At 48.7% G+C, this 16048-nt stretch overlaps 1 protein-coding gene across 3 annotated transcripts; it reads left to right on the top strand.

Moving 5' to 3' along the window:
- Positions 1 to 318: 318 nt before the first annotated feature.
- BAMBI (BMP and activin membrane bound inhibitor) lies at positions 319 to 6551 on the top strand. 3 transcript variants are annotated; one of them, XM_067705609.1, is made up of 4 exons: positions 320 to 715; positions 3695 to 3796; positions 3892 to 4179; positions 4572 to 6551. In XM_067705609.1, the coding sequence occupies exons 3-4, from the start codon at positions 3942 to 3944 to the stop codon at positions 4988 to 4990; spliced, it is 657 nt and encodes a 218-aa protein (XP_067561710.1). In that variant the 5' UTR covers positions 320 to 715; positions 3695 to 3796; positions 3892 to 3941; the 3' UTR covers positions 4991 to 6551. The 3 variants fall into 3 exon arrangements, with proteins under 3 accessions (XP_067561689.1, XP_067561710.1, XP_067561699.1); XM_067705588.1 differs by lacking the exon at positions 3695 to 3796 and having other exon boundaries at positions 319 to 715; XM_067705598.1 differs by lacking the exon at positions 320 to 715 and having other exon boundaries at positions 788 to 3796.
- Positions 6552 to 16048: the final 9497 nt, after the last annotated feature.

Genomic DNA, 16048 nt, shown 5'->3' with positions numbered 1-16048 from the left:
CGCAGTGAGGGTCACGGAGGCGGGGGCCCGAGGCATGGCCTGAGGCCCGGCTCAACCAGCCGCTCCCGAAGGTCACGGGCGCGCGGCCTCCGCGAGGGGGAGCGCGGGAGACGGCCGGCGCCCTCCGCAGCCCAGACGCCGGCGCCGCTCGGAGCCGCGGGGCAGCGCCCTCAGCCCGCGCCCGGCCCCGCCCCCTGGCTGCGGGAGGAGAGGCTGGAGCCTGGCGGCCAATCGGACGGCGCCGGCGCGGCCGGGGCGGGGCGGCGCCGGCCGGCTCCCAGCGCGGGGCGCTATTTACGGCGAGGAGCCGGCCTGATCCGGGCGGGTGTAGGCGGCAGCTCGCGGCGGACGGTGTTTGCGCGCTCCGGCGCTCGCGCCTTCGCCGAGTGGCCGGCCGAACGCGGGGAACGGAGCCGGGCGCCCACTCCGACCGCCGCGCCGAGCGGGCGGAGCGGAGGAGCGCGCCTTGCGGAGTCGGACCCTGCCCCGCGCGCCCTCCAGCCGCGCTCCATGCTCCGGCCGCGGCCCGGCCCCGCGCCCCGGGCAGCACCCATGCCCTGCACGCGCCGGGAGCCGTAGGCTGCAGCTGCGCCGCGGCTCCGGGAGCCGGCGGGGGCGCCGCGGCCGTGGGGGGCGTCCATGGATCGTCACTCCAGCTACATCTTCATCTGGCTGCAGCTCGAACTCTGCGCCATGGCCGTGCTGCTCACCAAAGGTGGGTGCCCGCCGGCCAGCCGGCTGGGCGCGCGCTCGCCGGGGAGGGCCGCGGGGTCCCGGGGCGCCCGCCGCCAGGGCTTTGTTAGCGGCGGGAGAGGTGGCCTCCCTCGCGGGGCCCGCAGGTCGCGACAAGTTGCCCGTCCTTAGAAGTCGCGGCGGTGGCTTCGCGGCCGCCCCGGGGTGTCCCGGGCCCGACGCGCGGAGATGGAGTGACAGCCTGCGGGCGAGTGGTTGTCAGTGTTTGTACAGGTCGGCCCGTCGTGAACTTCCGATCGCTGCAGCCGGGGAGCGGGGCCCGAGTGTGGGGCGGAGGCGGCCGGGAGGGACGGCGGACCCCGCCCCCGTCGCCCAGTGCCCGCGTGTGCGCGTCTCCGTCGTGAGTGTGTGTCTCGGTGGTCTGCGCGGCTCTGTATTTGAGTGTGTCTCTGCTGCGAGTGCGTGTCTGTATTGCAGTGTCTCTGTCCGTGAGTGTGTGTGTGTCTTCGAGCGAGGGTGCTTGTGAGCCCGCGAGCGTGTGTGCCGTCCGAGGGGTGTGCGTGTGTGCAGGAGTGTGGGCTGTGTTGCTTCTCAGGGGTTGGGAGGTGGGGGCTCTGTCAGCGGTCGTGTTTCCCACTCACCTCATATTTTATAAACGCTACTCAAAAAAAAAAAAAAAAAAGCAGCGGTCAGTTTCTTTTTTTCCCTGCAGGCTTTCGCCGTTTAGGTCGAAATAACCCAAACAACTGCCTCTGGGTTTCAAGGTCCCCCAGCCTCCCTCGCCAGGAACTCTCCCTGCTGTTTGCTCTGCGAACAGATACTTTTTTAGAAAACAGGAAGCATTTTTAGCTTTCTCCACCCCGCATCCCACGCCCCCTTTCCTCTAATTGCCATGTAGCAGGCATGAGGTTGAAGGATACGCCAGGCCAGCGAGGATGATGTGCTGCAGTATTTATTTACTTTGCAAGGAAGGCTGTAATCAACCCTAAATAACAGCCCTCGCGGGGTGCAGAGGGGAGCCTCCTGGCCCTATCAAAGGCCGGCCGAACGGGGCCGGACTGCGGCTGACATAAGTCGCAGATACCGAAACTATGTGCCTGATAATGATATAATTAGGGGATCAGAGGTTTCTGACTGCTGCGGACTTCAAACGCTTTGGAAGAAGCCCGCAGTCTCTCCTGTAGCCGTCCGGAGTGAAGCAGACATTTTTGTTTAATCACCACATACAGTAACTAGAAAGGGGGGCAGACAGAAGAGCATTGTTCCCTGTTTCAAAATACCAGTCCCCTCCTGGCCTTCCACGTGCCACAGGAAGAAACTTTATGAAACGGCAGAAATAGAGTTTTAATACAGTAACACAAAAGTCCATTCAACTTGCTCCAATGTGGCTCCAATTAAAAAAAAAAAAAGTTGTTAGAGCTTTCCTAGTTACCTGTCAAGATTTTATTAGACTGTTTTAGGTCACTGAAAATACAGTCTTTCAAACAGGCTCTCGTAAACACTGAGGCAGCCTTCTACTTGTGTTCAGCTCTTTTCTGCACGAGGTCTGAAGTGACTGGGATCAAAACTGACTTTTAATGTTTTATGTCTACTTTCAATCTGTCTGTGGAAATTGTCAGACTTAGGGATCTGCAGTCATCACCACTTAAGACCAGTGAGCTTTATGCGAAAGAGCAAGAAGCTTGGAAGGAGGAGTAAAGAGCTGCTGCGAAGCAGGCTTCTGACTGGAAGGTCCTGCTTACTGGAGAAGGGACCTGGGCCCAGACCGGGACAGGACAGGACAGCAGCAGGACAGGACAGGAGCAAGACCTCCGGCTTTGCGGGGTGGCACCCAGGTTGCCAAAGATCTGTGTTTACTTGGCTGCATTTTTAGACCTGAAGCATTAGCAGATGCCGGTGCAGGCTGAGCGCTCGGTCCGGTGGCCTGGAATTTGGACAGATAGTTAAATGAGACCTCTCACTCGGGCACTCGCGGGAGGAGGGAGGAAGAAAGGCGAGGCTGGGAAGAGGTTTGCAAAGCGGTAGTGCCCCGTGTCGGTGTTGGTGCTCAATTTCAGGGCGGCGGTTTCTGTAACCAGGCCGAACTTCAGAGGAGGAAGCTGGGGAGAGGTGTGTACCCGAGTTCAGTTCACAGCAGCTTCAGCCGTGGCAGGTGACAGTGGCCGCGGTCCACCGGGTCAGGTAGCGTGTGAGCGAGCGCTCCCAGAGCCAGATAATTTCAACGAGAAGTTGACGTGGAAGCCTCAGATCTTGCGCTGTGACTTGCAACTCACAAACTGAGTTTTATAAAGGAAACTTTTAATCACTTCCCATAGAAAAATTTGAGGTTTCCTTAAGGATTTTTCATTCAACCAGCAGAGGTTTTTCTGTTTCAGTGTTTCCCCTTTTAGATCCCATGTTGAATTACACATAAAACTGGGGAGTCTGGGGTGGGGGGGGGTGAGCCTTGCAGTTTTACCCCCTCCTCCCTGCTCCCAGTTTTATGACTTTCCATTTGGGCTGAAAGAAACTGACTTTGGCAAGCAAACCACTAATTGTAAAGTGCCTAGTTCCTGTTTTACAGCATACTGGCTAAAAGCTCCCCTGCATGCAGAGATCTTTATAGGCAAAGTTTGCCTTTTCTAGAGAGGTTGCAAATAGCTACCCAGTTTCATAGTTTTCAGCCCCCCCGACCGGAGCAACTTCTAGATTGCTGTGTTTCTGGTTAGTAGCTTTACGAGATGTTAGCTAAGGCTCTTGCGTCTCGGTGCAGCCCTTTGAGGTAGTAACCGACTCAGCAGCTGCAATGGAATACGTACACTGACAGAATCTAACAGCGTAGCATCTCACGTTGTACGGTCACGTAGGATTAACTGAGTAAATAATGTAATTTACCTTTTACGGTGGGAGAAATTATGGGGGTGATTATTTTGCTTCAGAAACAAAAGTGTTATTTTTCATTATCCACTAACTTATCCTAAATTGAACTTTTCTCTGCTACGTGGATTAATACATTTCTAAGATGATATTTCCCTGGCTTGGGATCCAAGCACCGGCTTGCACAAAGGGCTTTCCCCGTCCACACGGACTGCCCTTCGAAGCCCTCAGCTGAATATTCTCTAAAGTGAGTGTCTTTGAGATCGGGGGTTGAGCAGTTGCTTACGTGGATGCCTTATCTGGTCTCTGAAGCCGTCTGATGCAGTTTCCCCTTGTTTGCAGGTGAAATCAGATGCTACTGCGATGCCGCCCACTGCGTGGCTACTGGTTACATGTGTAAATCGGAGCTGAGCGCCTGCTTCTCCAAACTTCTTGATCCTCAGAACACAAATTCCCCTCTCACGCACGGCTGCCTGGACTCTCTCGCAAGCACAGCAGATGTCTGCCAAGCCAGACAGGTCCACAACCACTCTGGCAGCGCTGCGCCCACGCTGGAGTGCTGCCACGAGGACATGTGCAATTACAGGGGGCTGCAGGACGTCCTCGCCCCTCCCAAGGGGGAGGCCTCAGGTAGGGAGAAGCCCTCTGACCGAGCCCTTGCCTGGTCTCTACTGATTTTGTTGTTAATGTAATCGGGGATAGCAGAGGGAGAAGCACAGCTGGATGCAAGGGGCATCTCTACTGGGTAGCTTTCGTGTCCGCGTGAGCGTTAGATGTCTGTCTGCGTAATAGGTTTTGCCTGTTTTTCCAACATTTTGAAGGCACTAAGAGACCATTACTAATCAGTAATGACAGTTGGAAAACAAGTGTTTTTGGAAGCTTCTCTGCCACACTGGCAGCATTTCTGTTCTAAATATTGATTGAATTGGAAGCTTCTCTTTAATGGGGTGGCACGTTGAAAACGGAGGGGTGCCCGCAAACGTCTCCAGGAGGGCTTGATCGTTTTGCTTGTGTTCCTTTAGGACAAGGGAACAGGTATCAGCATGACGGGAGCAGAAACCTCATCACCAAGGTGCAGGAGCTGACGTCCTCCAAAGAGCTGTGGTTCCGGGCGGCGGTGATCGCCGTTCCCATCGCCGGGGGGCTGATCCTAGTGTTGCTGATTATGTTGGCCCTGAGGATGCTGCGGAGCGAGAGCAAGAGGCTGCAGGACCAGCGGCAGCAGATGCTGTCGCGTTTGCACTACAGCTTTCACGGACACCACTCCAAAAAGGGGCAGGTGGCAAAGCTAGACTTGGAGTGCATGGTGCCCGTGACCGGCCATGAGAACTGCTGTCTGACCTGCGACAAGACGAGACAGGCTGACCTCAGCCACGACCGGATCCTGTCGCTCGTGCACTGGGGCATGTACAGTGGGCACGGGAAGCTGGAGTTCGTATGACGGGGTCTCACGGAACTGGACCTCTGGGGCCCTTTGAGTTCTGCTGGCCGGGAGCACTTTATCTGAAGAAAAACAAACTCGCGTCATGACCTTCGAGAGATAGAATGACCTCTGCAAACAGAATCTTGGATATTTCTTCTGAAGGATTATTTGCACAGACTTAAATACAGTCAAAATGTATTATTTGCTTTAAAAGTATAAAAAGCAAAGAGAAGACTCTGTACACTGTTACCAGGGTTATTTGCATCCAGAGGGAGCTGGAATCGAGTACCTAAATAAAAGAACGTGTGCTCTGTGTAAGCTCCTACATCCTGATTTATCATAGAGGTTAAAATATATATATATATATATGTTTTTTTTTTTTTGTCTGAAATTTTGCGGTGTCGTCATAAATTAAAAACTAAGCAGGAAGGGTAAGGAACTACGTATTAATGATACAGATGAAGGCCCGTGATCGCCCAGAGTAGGGTCTCAACCATAGATTTTGGCTTAACTTTTTCACTTTTATTATTTTTTTAAACAAGACCAGGATCTCGTTTTTTCTTACGTGGCACGTGTGTCATTTTCTTACAGCGTGGAGAATTTCTAAATGTGCACTGCCCGCCACTCAGTGTCTTACCCACAATTGTTGGTGAGGATGATGCTGGCTTTTAGCTCTCGTCTAATAGAAGTCAGAGACTTATTTATGCCAGGCCAGATGCCACTGACCAATTTCGGAAGTTGCCTTAGCAAAGAGTGGTATTTAGCGACTTGATCTAGGTGCTCTGGAATATGTTCTTAAATGCGTCTACCTCCGATCAAAAAAGGAAAAAAAGCTTTTACTAAATGAAACTTCGTTTTGGTAAAGTTAGTCACTGTCTACTTTTACTTCTTAATTCATCAGTTTATTCTGTCTCAAACCTAATTTAATATTTTGGACCCCAAATTTAGCCAAACATGATTGTACCATGTTCCTGGTTTTTAAGCCTTCCTTCCACACAGTGTTATTATTATTTTTTTTACTTCTCAATCTTTAGGAAGATTTTCAAGAGTGAACGTTATATATCGAGATTTAAATAACAGTTTCCTCCCTAAATGATTCTTTTATTTATATAATCAAATAGACTTGGTTTTAGCCACTAACACACTATGTAACAGTGTTCCCACTCCTGGAGGACTTCGGCAATACAGCCCAGCCTGAATTTAAACCCATGCCACGTTTGTTCACTTTCTCCCCCCAGATGGGTCTTTGCTATCTTAAATGTGAGAATAATTTGTAGGTTCTTTTCTCAATACTTTTGTATATTTGAAACTTTTGCTTAAAAATTAACCTATAGCCTGCATATTTGAGTACATGGGGGTTTTCTTTTACGAATGTTAAAGGATTTTTTGCATTTTTTTCTGGGATATTTTATGATCAGTATAATTTGGGTCCCTTAAGAAGACAGGTGCAGTCGCCCAGTTGGTGGAAGAACCTGAGTTGAAATGACTAGTCTAAAAATGAATACCTAGGTTATTTAGGAACTAGTGGACCACAGCCCCAAACAAATTAGGCTATGGAATAAATATGCGTTTTAATAAATGGCATTCGTGTTGTGCTTTTTGAGGTTGACAATTCTTGCACGCATGACTTACAATTTATAAAAGGTATTACGTTTTATGTGTGTCCATTTTTGAGGGAGTCAAAGAATTTTGGGGCCTAACTCTCCAAACCTAAGAGAAGAGAACGGATCAAAATGGCCAGTTGGTGAAATTTCCACCCTCACCGCCTCTTCCAAGCTTTAGATCAAATTGCAGTAATTTTGTAGCCTGAAGGTTGAAAGACTTCTTGCCTCTTCTGCGTCCTCACGTCAGGGAGCGCGTCATGCAAGTCCCATGACTCTGAAGTGGCCTGTTCCCTTGCTTGGCCCGCTCTTATTCTTGATTCACCCCATTTCTTCCAAATACCAGTTAACTAGGAACTCAGGAATTCATTAGGAAATAAATAGAACAGTGAAGGATTGAAATTTATACTCTTGGAAACACTTTGAAATCAGTGAATTCCATCCTCCAGGAAGGCCTGCATCTGGGCTGGTGCTAAGGTCAGGGAAGTTTAGTGGCAGGTGAATACAAAGTGTCTCCACGTGGTTCTGTTTGGGCTGAGCTGCTTCCTGTTCTTTCTTGCGTAAAGGAGGCTGTTTACACCTCCCTGTTGGTGGGACGGTGGCTCTGTGCTCAGGGTGTCCTCAAGTTGTAGCCGCGTAATAGGCAGGACCTGTCTCTTTCCGTAATAACAAACCCTCTGCCTTTGCTATCTCCTTGTTTAGTATTTGTACACGTTCTTGCCACCAGTTTTAAAGTCGGATCTGCACATAACTTGGACTTTTGACGAAAATATTGCAGGTTTCTCCACTTTGATTTTTCTAAGAACTAAATATAGTGTCTACTTTTGGTTCCCTGCGAGAGTGTAGAGGTTGCCAAGAGTGGAGATAGAGGACCCTTCATGAAATAATGACCTAGCTGATGCGGTGATGTAAGGATGGTGATGGATTTGTTTGTCTTTCCCTCATAGAGATGTTTGCCATTACGCTGAGGTGTCAGGACACGGCTGGGCTTACCAGGAACGGTCCTTGTTTAATATTGACATAGAACTCCCCCCAAAAGTAATTTTCCCTTTCTAAGTGGAAATTTGCCCAAACCAGAGACAAATGGGACCAAATTTGCCATGATGTTTCTGTACGTACACCCCTTAAACATTTCTGCCCCTTTTGAAAAAATTGATCTGTCCGTGGTTACATCTTTTATGTGATTTTTCCTCCCTTATTTTGAATGGCTCAGAGGCTTCCTAGAAATTGACTGGTGTGTCTCTAATTTCTGCTGAACTGATTTTATTAAAAACACTGCACCATAGGGGGTTTGACCTCCCTCCTAAAATACCAAACATGTCTGCTTTAGAAAATCACAAAGCTCTCCTCTGAAGAGCTTGTAAATCTGGTTTCAATATGGCTTGATTATAGACTAAAAGCTTGAAAGCAGTGGCGTCTAGTATCATGAGTCTGGAACTAGCCTTTTTGGGGCCAGGACAGCTTTTTTTCCTTAGAGCCTCTAATTGTTCCTCTTCTGTGTCTCTTAGCCCAAATAACTTTAAACATACAAAAGCTACGTGGTGTGATGAGATTGAACTCATCCAAGGTAGCAGTCCAGAGCACTTGCGGGTCTCACAGCCTGGGTTCCTGTGCTCCTCTGTTCCCAGACGTGTGAACTTGGGCACATTACTTAGGCTCTTTGGATACTCAGTTCAGTTACCCACACAACGGGGGCTGTAATTACACCTTATGTGATTCTTGCGACGAGGTGTAGGAGGCGGTATTCCTGCTAATACACGAGTCTTGGATGAACTCAAGTCCCGCCCCCACCAAATCCTCAAAATTGGAGAACTGATACCTGTTATTTATACAGTGGATAGTTTTATTTTACTCTTTAGTATTTCAGATCTTTGCACATTTGAGGTTTGCAAGCCCTTCTTCAGTTGCCTGCAGACTGGATTTAACTTTTTAAATATTCACTTTCACTTGACTGCTTTTAGCCTCTCCTAGCTACAGATCATGTTGGTTTGTAATTGTTTCCTTTTGCGATAATCTGGACGGCACTGATAGGAACGTTTTCATTGTGTGCACCTATCCCATTGGATGTTTGACGGAAGGAAGTTCTCTCAGAGTTTCAACTGCTCCAGGCGCTTAATCCATTGAGAAAACCACAAAAGCCAAGTTAGGTGTCAGAGTGCGTCAGGATTGCTTGAACAGTTTGTGTCTGATGCATTCTGAGCAAGTGCTACTATCAATTACAGTCGGCCCCATAGGTGTTCCCGACAAAATACAGCGGTTCCACTGGTTTGGAGGACTTTGTGAATGTTTTCGGGGGGCGCCCTACTTAGTAAACAATCTACTTAATTTCCCTGGATGAAGTTAATTTAGTTATTACTCTGTGGGTCACAGTCATCACGAGAAAAAGAACTGCTGCAACACCAACTCACTCCCTTCCTTCCACCCAATTCATTCTGTGGATGTTGCCCTCACTGCTGACAAAAAAAACAGACCCTCGATCTGAGAATCTGAGATCCAATGCAATAATGAAATTAAATGCTCTTTCAAGTTTTGACAACTCTTTATTTGAGGTACAGTTTTAGACTAACCACAGCCTTAGAGCCTCTAATTGTTAATTTGCTAACACTGCACGGTTCTGCAGTGCGGTGGTATCGTTCGCTTGTCTGCCATTCCAGAAATTTGGAGATAGAATTGGGAAGGGGGACAGAGCTGAGTTTAACCAGATAGTAGGGTTTACTTGCAGCAAGGCAGCAATTTTCCAGTGGTTCTGCTCTGTAACCTTTAGAAGTTTTTGTTACTTGGGGAGGGCTACCAACCTTACAGCCGCAAGCGTTGCCCTTTATGTGAATGTGAATGTGGATAACCAGATGGGTATTGATGAGCAATCTTGGAGACACTTTGAATGAGCAGTTAGGTAACATCTCAAGGCATTTAAGGAGATTCCTCAAGACTTCAGGGAGATTCGTCTGCCTAGTAGCCAGCGGCCAGATGGCCTCTGGGGGCTATTTCAAATTGCATTTAGTTGCCTGTATCTTGCAGATTAGATGCTATTGGACTAAGCCTGAGCAGAACCCTGGGAAGAGAGTGGATAACTGTTTATCACACACCGTATGTGTACACACAGGCCACGCCGCGGCCAAATGGTCTTTGTAATCCTGGAGTGATTTAACATTTAACAGATTTCAGGGGGGCGTGTAAGTAGATGTTGGAATTTGTCAGTGATTTGTTTTGAGACACTTGAAGACTGTGTTAGTTGTGATGAATTAATCGGGTCAGAGGCTGTCGTGTGGGTTTACTCTGAAAGATCTCGCGTTACAAACCTAATGGGACAAAAATTGTGTTAGCAGTCAAAACCAAGAGGAATACAGAAAACGCTTTACCCCTGGTCTCTCCCCCTTGGCATTTCCCTGGGGACTAATGAGGACAGTGGAGAAACACCACACTTCAAGCCGTTTCTGCCTTTTCAAGCATTAGACATTCAGGTGGAAACCTTTTTCACTAAATGCGGTGGATGTAATTTTGATACCATAGACTTTAACTCACGGTTGCCTTGGAGAATGGGCTATTTCTCACCTGGATTTAGGGATTAAACTGTGAACTCCTCGTGGGGAGGAGCTAGCATCAGTCACCTTTGTAGGTTTCCACAATCCAAGGAGAGAGTGAGATGAAGGACAGATCAAGGCTTCTTGTCAACAGGCATCTGAATTTAGACTGTCAGTAAATAAAGAAACATTGTCTTCTGTTTGTTTCTCTACCCCAGACTACAGTTTCCCAGATGTGTAATTTTTTTCTCTGGGAAGCCTAAAGGAAAGCAGATTGCTAGTGAAGGGAGAAAGCACTGAGGCGTGGCCCAGTCCGCTAGCCACCTTTTAATGTTAGCACAGCCTCCAGGTTCATTGAAGGAAACTGATTCTTACCAGAAAGTATATCCTCCTCCCACCATGAAACCAAGAGCTGTACTTTCATCTTAGTATTTTTAAATATCCAAGATTTTCATCAAATATGGTTTCTCTAAGGAGTCAGGAATAAGTGCCCGAGCGCTGTGCTCATCACAGAGCTCAGGGATCTGGAACTTGCAGGTGGATACGCTATTTCATCCGCAACTGGGGCAACTGGGGCAACTTTGGCGAATTCTTTTCTTCTCCTGGAAATGAGCCTCTGACCAGATGCTATAATAAAAGCAAAGAATAGTCTGCTGTGTCTTTTATTCAAGGACACACCAAAAGTTACAAATAAATTACCTGCCCCCTTCAAACGTTCGGCATTTTCATCTGAAAATGCTTGTACTTCAAAAGCCAAGGGCTTCTGGTGCGTCCGTTTACAGTTTTATAAATTTAGACTTTGTATAGCTTTCTTTTATTACATTATTATGTAGTTTTTATTATTGTAATATAATTATTATACTATTATATATTATACTAATATAATCAATATAATACAACATGATATAATTAATATAGCATTAATAACATTAACTTTATTTATATATCATATAAATATATTACTAGTTAATATAATTAATATACATAATGTAGTTGATATTTTATATTTCATTGTTTTTTATTATTATATAGTTTATTATATTATATATATATTATTTCGAAACTTAGTCATGCATAGATAAGTAACCAAAGGTAAATTTAAGATGGATGTGTAGAGGGTGTTCATTCACGCCTTTCCAATCCTCATATTATTTCTAGTGTCCCATATTCTTTTATTTATTTAAAAACATTTTATATGTACCTGTATTTATATTTTCCATGAGTCCTGGCTCAAAGCGACGTCAACCCGCTGCCAGCAGTGTTCGTTAGAAATACGAGTGAAGTGTGGAAAAGAGGAACGCCATTTCCTCAAAAGCAGCACTGGTGTCGGCCAGCATTTTCAAAGGCACATTTTCTGCAGAATCTGCCGTGGCAGCGATCCTGCGGGTCTCCCCTGGGACTCTTCGTGTCCCGCTACGATGTCACAGGAGGACGAAGCTCGGAGGTGGCACTGCTGGCGGGGCCGTCTGAAGGGGGTCGTCCGTCCCTGCGGGATGCTGAATGTCAAGGGTCATTTCCCGAGCCTGACGCTTGACTGTGAAGCGGGTTAGGAGGTCAGTCTTTCCAGGCGCTGGCCTGTGACGAGCACTAGAGGTGGACCATAAACCCCGACGTCCTCACCCACCTTGTTTAACCACAGGACGCTGTTGGTTGGCATTTGTATGCAAATTGCGGTGAGTACCTCACCGGTGGCTTTGAAATGTTCGGTTTGTTTATCCCAACGTGGGAAGCCCGGCCTCTTCTTGGTGGGGGAAGATTCATGGGGCTCTTATTCGTGGCCCTCAGCAGTGAATGAAGTCCAGCAGTGACCGACACCCTCGGCGTTTTCATTCGCTCACGCTGGCCTTCGGGAGTGCAAGTGGCCGCTGGTCCCTGGACTGACCTGGACGGAGGGGCCCCCGGGAGCCGCCGGCTCTCGGGTGGTGGAGCTCCCCTCCACCCCTGCTCCCGGCTGGGCCTGAGCCACCAAAGCAGCAGGCGACCGAAAGGGGAAAACTCCTGTCTTCAGAATATCCATCACATAAACACTGTGTCTGGAGAAAAATAAATTGGCCATTTCCTGTGGCTTCCTCTCCCCACCTATTCTGGGAAAAGGCCCCTCCCTCCTGGGCTTGAAGAAGATCTGCCGTGAAGTCCCTCCCTAGGTGGGTCTTTGTGGGAACTTGCTTGAGTCAAAAGCAGTCGTTCAAAGTGCTCGTCCGGACGTTTTAATCGTCTTTACGGGGGCCGTGGCGGTATGGTTCTGGCTTGCGAGGGACCTGGGTTTGCATCCCGACTTGGCTTACCTGTGGTGGGACCTCAGCCTAACTAAACCCTGTTTCCTCACTGGCACGCGAAGATAATAATGTTCTCAGCACTTTGGGCTGTTGGGAGGATTAACTAAGATAATGAAAATAAAGGTTTAGCTCAATCCTTTGTGGAGTTGTAAATGTTAGCCATCACAACGAGATGTCCCTTCATAAACGCTCACGATGCTTAGAACAGACGCACAGGTGCCCGGGGGTCCGCAGGCCCGCTTTACAGTCCAAGAGACAGACTGGATAGTTTCAAAGATCTAGTGACGTGCCGTCGTTTTTATATGTGTGTCTTTAATTTGTGCAGGTTAACCTTCCACGTTTATAGTTTGCTCAAGACAGTAGGAAAGTACTTCATTTTAATTGAAAAAAATATGGAAACTACAATATCCCTTGTAGGAAAAGTTTACTTATTAGGAACCATTATGATGTCTGCATCAGCACAGGGCAGATTGCGTAACACTCTCCACAGTCAGGGAGGGCACGTTAACTGCTCCCTGACAACAGATGCCTGTTTTTGCACATTCTGTTAATGAATACACACCTCCCGAATGTGCTAGTCTGCCTGGCTGACCTAGTGACAGAGGGGCCAGCCACAGTCCACAGCTTCGAGCCCAGGTAGCACAAGCACGTGGCCTGGCCCCCCGTTTTGCCACTCGGGGGTCCGTGTGCTGAGCTGGTGAGAGTCACCTCCACAGGAAGGCGAGAGGCATATTAAGATTTTGTTCCAGACCATTCCTGGGTTCCATAAGCTCAGTGAGGACTGCTCTCATGAGAATCTGTGCTTCTACGGAATCTGTTGGCCTAAAACCACACTGCAGGGGCTTCCCTGGTGGCGCAGTGGTTGAGAATCCGCCTGCCAGTGCAGGGGACACGGGTTCGAGCCCTGGTCCAGGAAGATCCCACATGCAGCGAAGCAACTAAGCCCGTGCGCCACAACTACTGCTCCTGAGCTCTAGAGCCCACGAGCCACAACTACTGAGCCCACGAGCCACAACTACTGAAGCCCGCGTGCCTAGAGCCCATGCTCCACAACAAGAGAAGCCACTGCAATGAGAAGCCCGCGCACCGCAACGAAGAGTAGCCCCCGCTTGCTACAACTAGAGAAAGCCCGCACACAGAAACAGACCCAACACAGCCAAAAATAAATAAATAAAATAAATGAATTTATTAAAAAAAAAACACACTGCAGCTTTGATAATAGGAGAACCAATCATAAATCCACCAATTTGTCATTTATTTTTCCTTATGAGGAATGTGGTGACACCGGTCGTCCTGTGTCTCTGAGTGTTCCTGTAGGCCAGCCTCGTGGGCATGTCACTTAAGAAGTTGACAGATCAGCGGGGCTTCCCCAGCCCAGGGCTCTGTCTGTGGGTCCCATGTCCGTCGACACAGCGCCTTCGAGCAGTCCCAGCCTCTTCCTGGACCGCCTGCGTGTGAGAGGCGGATGGCAGGTGCAGCACGTCTCTCTTTAGCTCTGGAACCGTTCCCCCCATCCTAGGTCTTTTGCCCCTTGTTTCTTCAGACCCGCTTGGATGTGGCTTGCATTGTTAATGATTAACGTCAGGCCCCCATCTCTCCCCCTGGGCTTGGGGTGTCCTGTCTGTGACACTCCACAGCTCAGGCCATCTCTCTGGGTTCTGCGTCAGGCCGGTTTCGAGCCCTTTTGCTCTGACTTAATGTCATGTTTCTCCTGTGAGCGTGTCTCTAGGTTTGGCTTTTCTGCCTAGCCTGTTTGTCTTCCAGTAATATGACTGGACACAGACCTTTCACTTCGGCTTTGACTGGGATGTGCTCTGTGTCAGCCCTGGTGCCGTGATGTCAAGCTGGCCACAGCCAGCGCTGGACCAGGCCCGAGTCACCCTGCCTGCCTGGGCCTGGGAACACTGGACTCTTGCTTAGATACAAACTTGGCTTCACACTCAAGAATCACATGTTCATTAACCTCACCTAGACACATCTAACCCTACATTTCCTGGTGGGCGTTCCTTACCCAAAGATAATGTAGGATTGGACCCTGTGCACTTAGCGGGTCAGAGGTAAGCTGGAGTCCTCATGGCCAAGACAGTGGTTGAAGGAGGTGACCCGCACCACTGGGAGTGAGGACACACTGGCAGTTTCTCTGGTGGCCCCCGAGCTCATCACAAAAGGGGATGTCCGTTTTTTCCGGGCCCTGGTCTGACGGTTTGCACTGAAATCTGTTATAATTGCTCTAATTCTTGCTGCAGGCAGAACAATTTAGGCTCAGCCACTCTTTGGTTCTCCGCGGTGACATTTCCAGTCCCCTCCAGCCTGTTACGTTGCCCGTGAGAAGGAGAAATAAGTCTTCCACACCCACCGGGAGGCTTCTCTAAGGAGCCAAGGGGGCGCTCCTGGCAGGGCCGGGAGAAACGAAGAGACCTGCGCCTTCCCAAGCGTGCCTGCTCCCCGTGGCTGGAGGCTGCCTGAATTCATAGGCCCAGGAACCACCAGCTGGATCTGGTCGGATGAGATGTTACAGGTTTTCTGGCCAAACTGTTGGCCCACAGAGGCAGCTGGTCAGGCTGTCAGCCCCTGGCTCCCCTGGCAGGGTGGTTCAAACCCAGGATGTCAGAGGGGTTGAGCACCCCGCCCTGGCCAGGCCTAGTGGGGATGTGCGCCCCAGAAAACCCACGGGCTTCTGCCGCAGGCTCCTTGACGCCCTGTGCCAAGGTGGGGTCTGGGCAGTGCTGGCCGCAGGCTGGCTGAGGACGCGCCGTAGCCTTGGCAGCCCGTGGAGAGGGGCTGCAGAGCCTTCCTGCGTGCTCTGGCCCGTTCCTTGGGTAGCACGATGATCCCTGCACAGCGCAGGGGTCGATAAAAGCTACCACAGCTGCTGCTGTTTCTCTGCTAACATCGTTCTCCTGGCCCCTGTTCACTATGGTGCAACTATGATGAAGTCGGTTCTTAGTTTTTGAAAAAGAAGCCATTTGTTCAAAAATTCCACATTGACTAGTGAGACTGAGTCAATCATGCCATCTTTCAGCTTCTTTTTTTTCATTTGTAAAATGAGAGTCACAATAACGCTGTTTCCTTCCCACCTTAGAAGTATGCTATGGGAATTCTGCACGGCTAGCAAGGCCTTTTGAGCTCCTTGGGAAAGGCACTATAAAATAAAAATCACTGTTAAGGTACTATTTTGAAATAAAGAGAAAGATTCTCGTGTTTCTGTATTTTTATTTCTTTTATACTTCTTGTTCTATTACTCTTTCCATATCGGTTTTGAATCATTTCTCCTCTCTCTAATATTTATAATGAAACCATAAAATTTGCTTTAAGGAGACAGAACATGGTCTACAACAAGGTTAGGGCCATCTTTCCTTTTTTCCACCAATACAAGCATTACCTGTTTGAAGTATTGTTTCTAATTGAATTTACATTTACAGAAAACCTCAGGCTTAGAATTTGGGCCAAGGTGGGTAGAGAGAAAAGTCCAAACAGTATAATTATCGGAAGTGGTAGCGGCACTGTTGAGTACCGTCCGAACCAAACATGCTGACTTTTCTTAATGTCCTGAATAAAAATGAAACAAGTTCAGCAACAACCACAAGCAAAAAAAAGGAAGGAAGGAAAGAAAAAGAAAATGACGCAACAAAACAAAAACCGTAGAATTCTGCTTAAAAATCACCTTAACCTTTGTAC

The sequence above is a fragment of the Pseudorca crassidens genome, chromosome 1 (assembly GCF_039906515.1).
Source record: "Pseudorca crassidens isolate mPseCra1 chromosome 1, mPseCra1.hap1, whole genome shotgun sequence".
Classification (NCBI taxonomy): domain Eukaryota; kingdom Metazoa; phylum Chordata; class Mammalia; order Artiodactyla; family Delphinidae; genus Pseudorca; species Pseudorca crassidens.
Note: the sequence above shows the minus strand (reverse complement) of the source record. Positions and strands in the feature narration are given on the sequence as shown.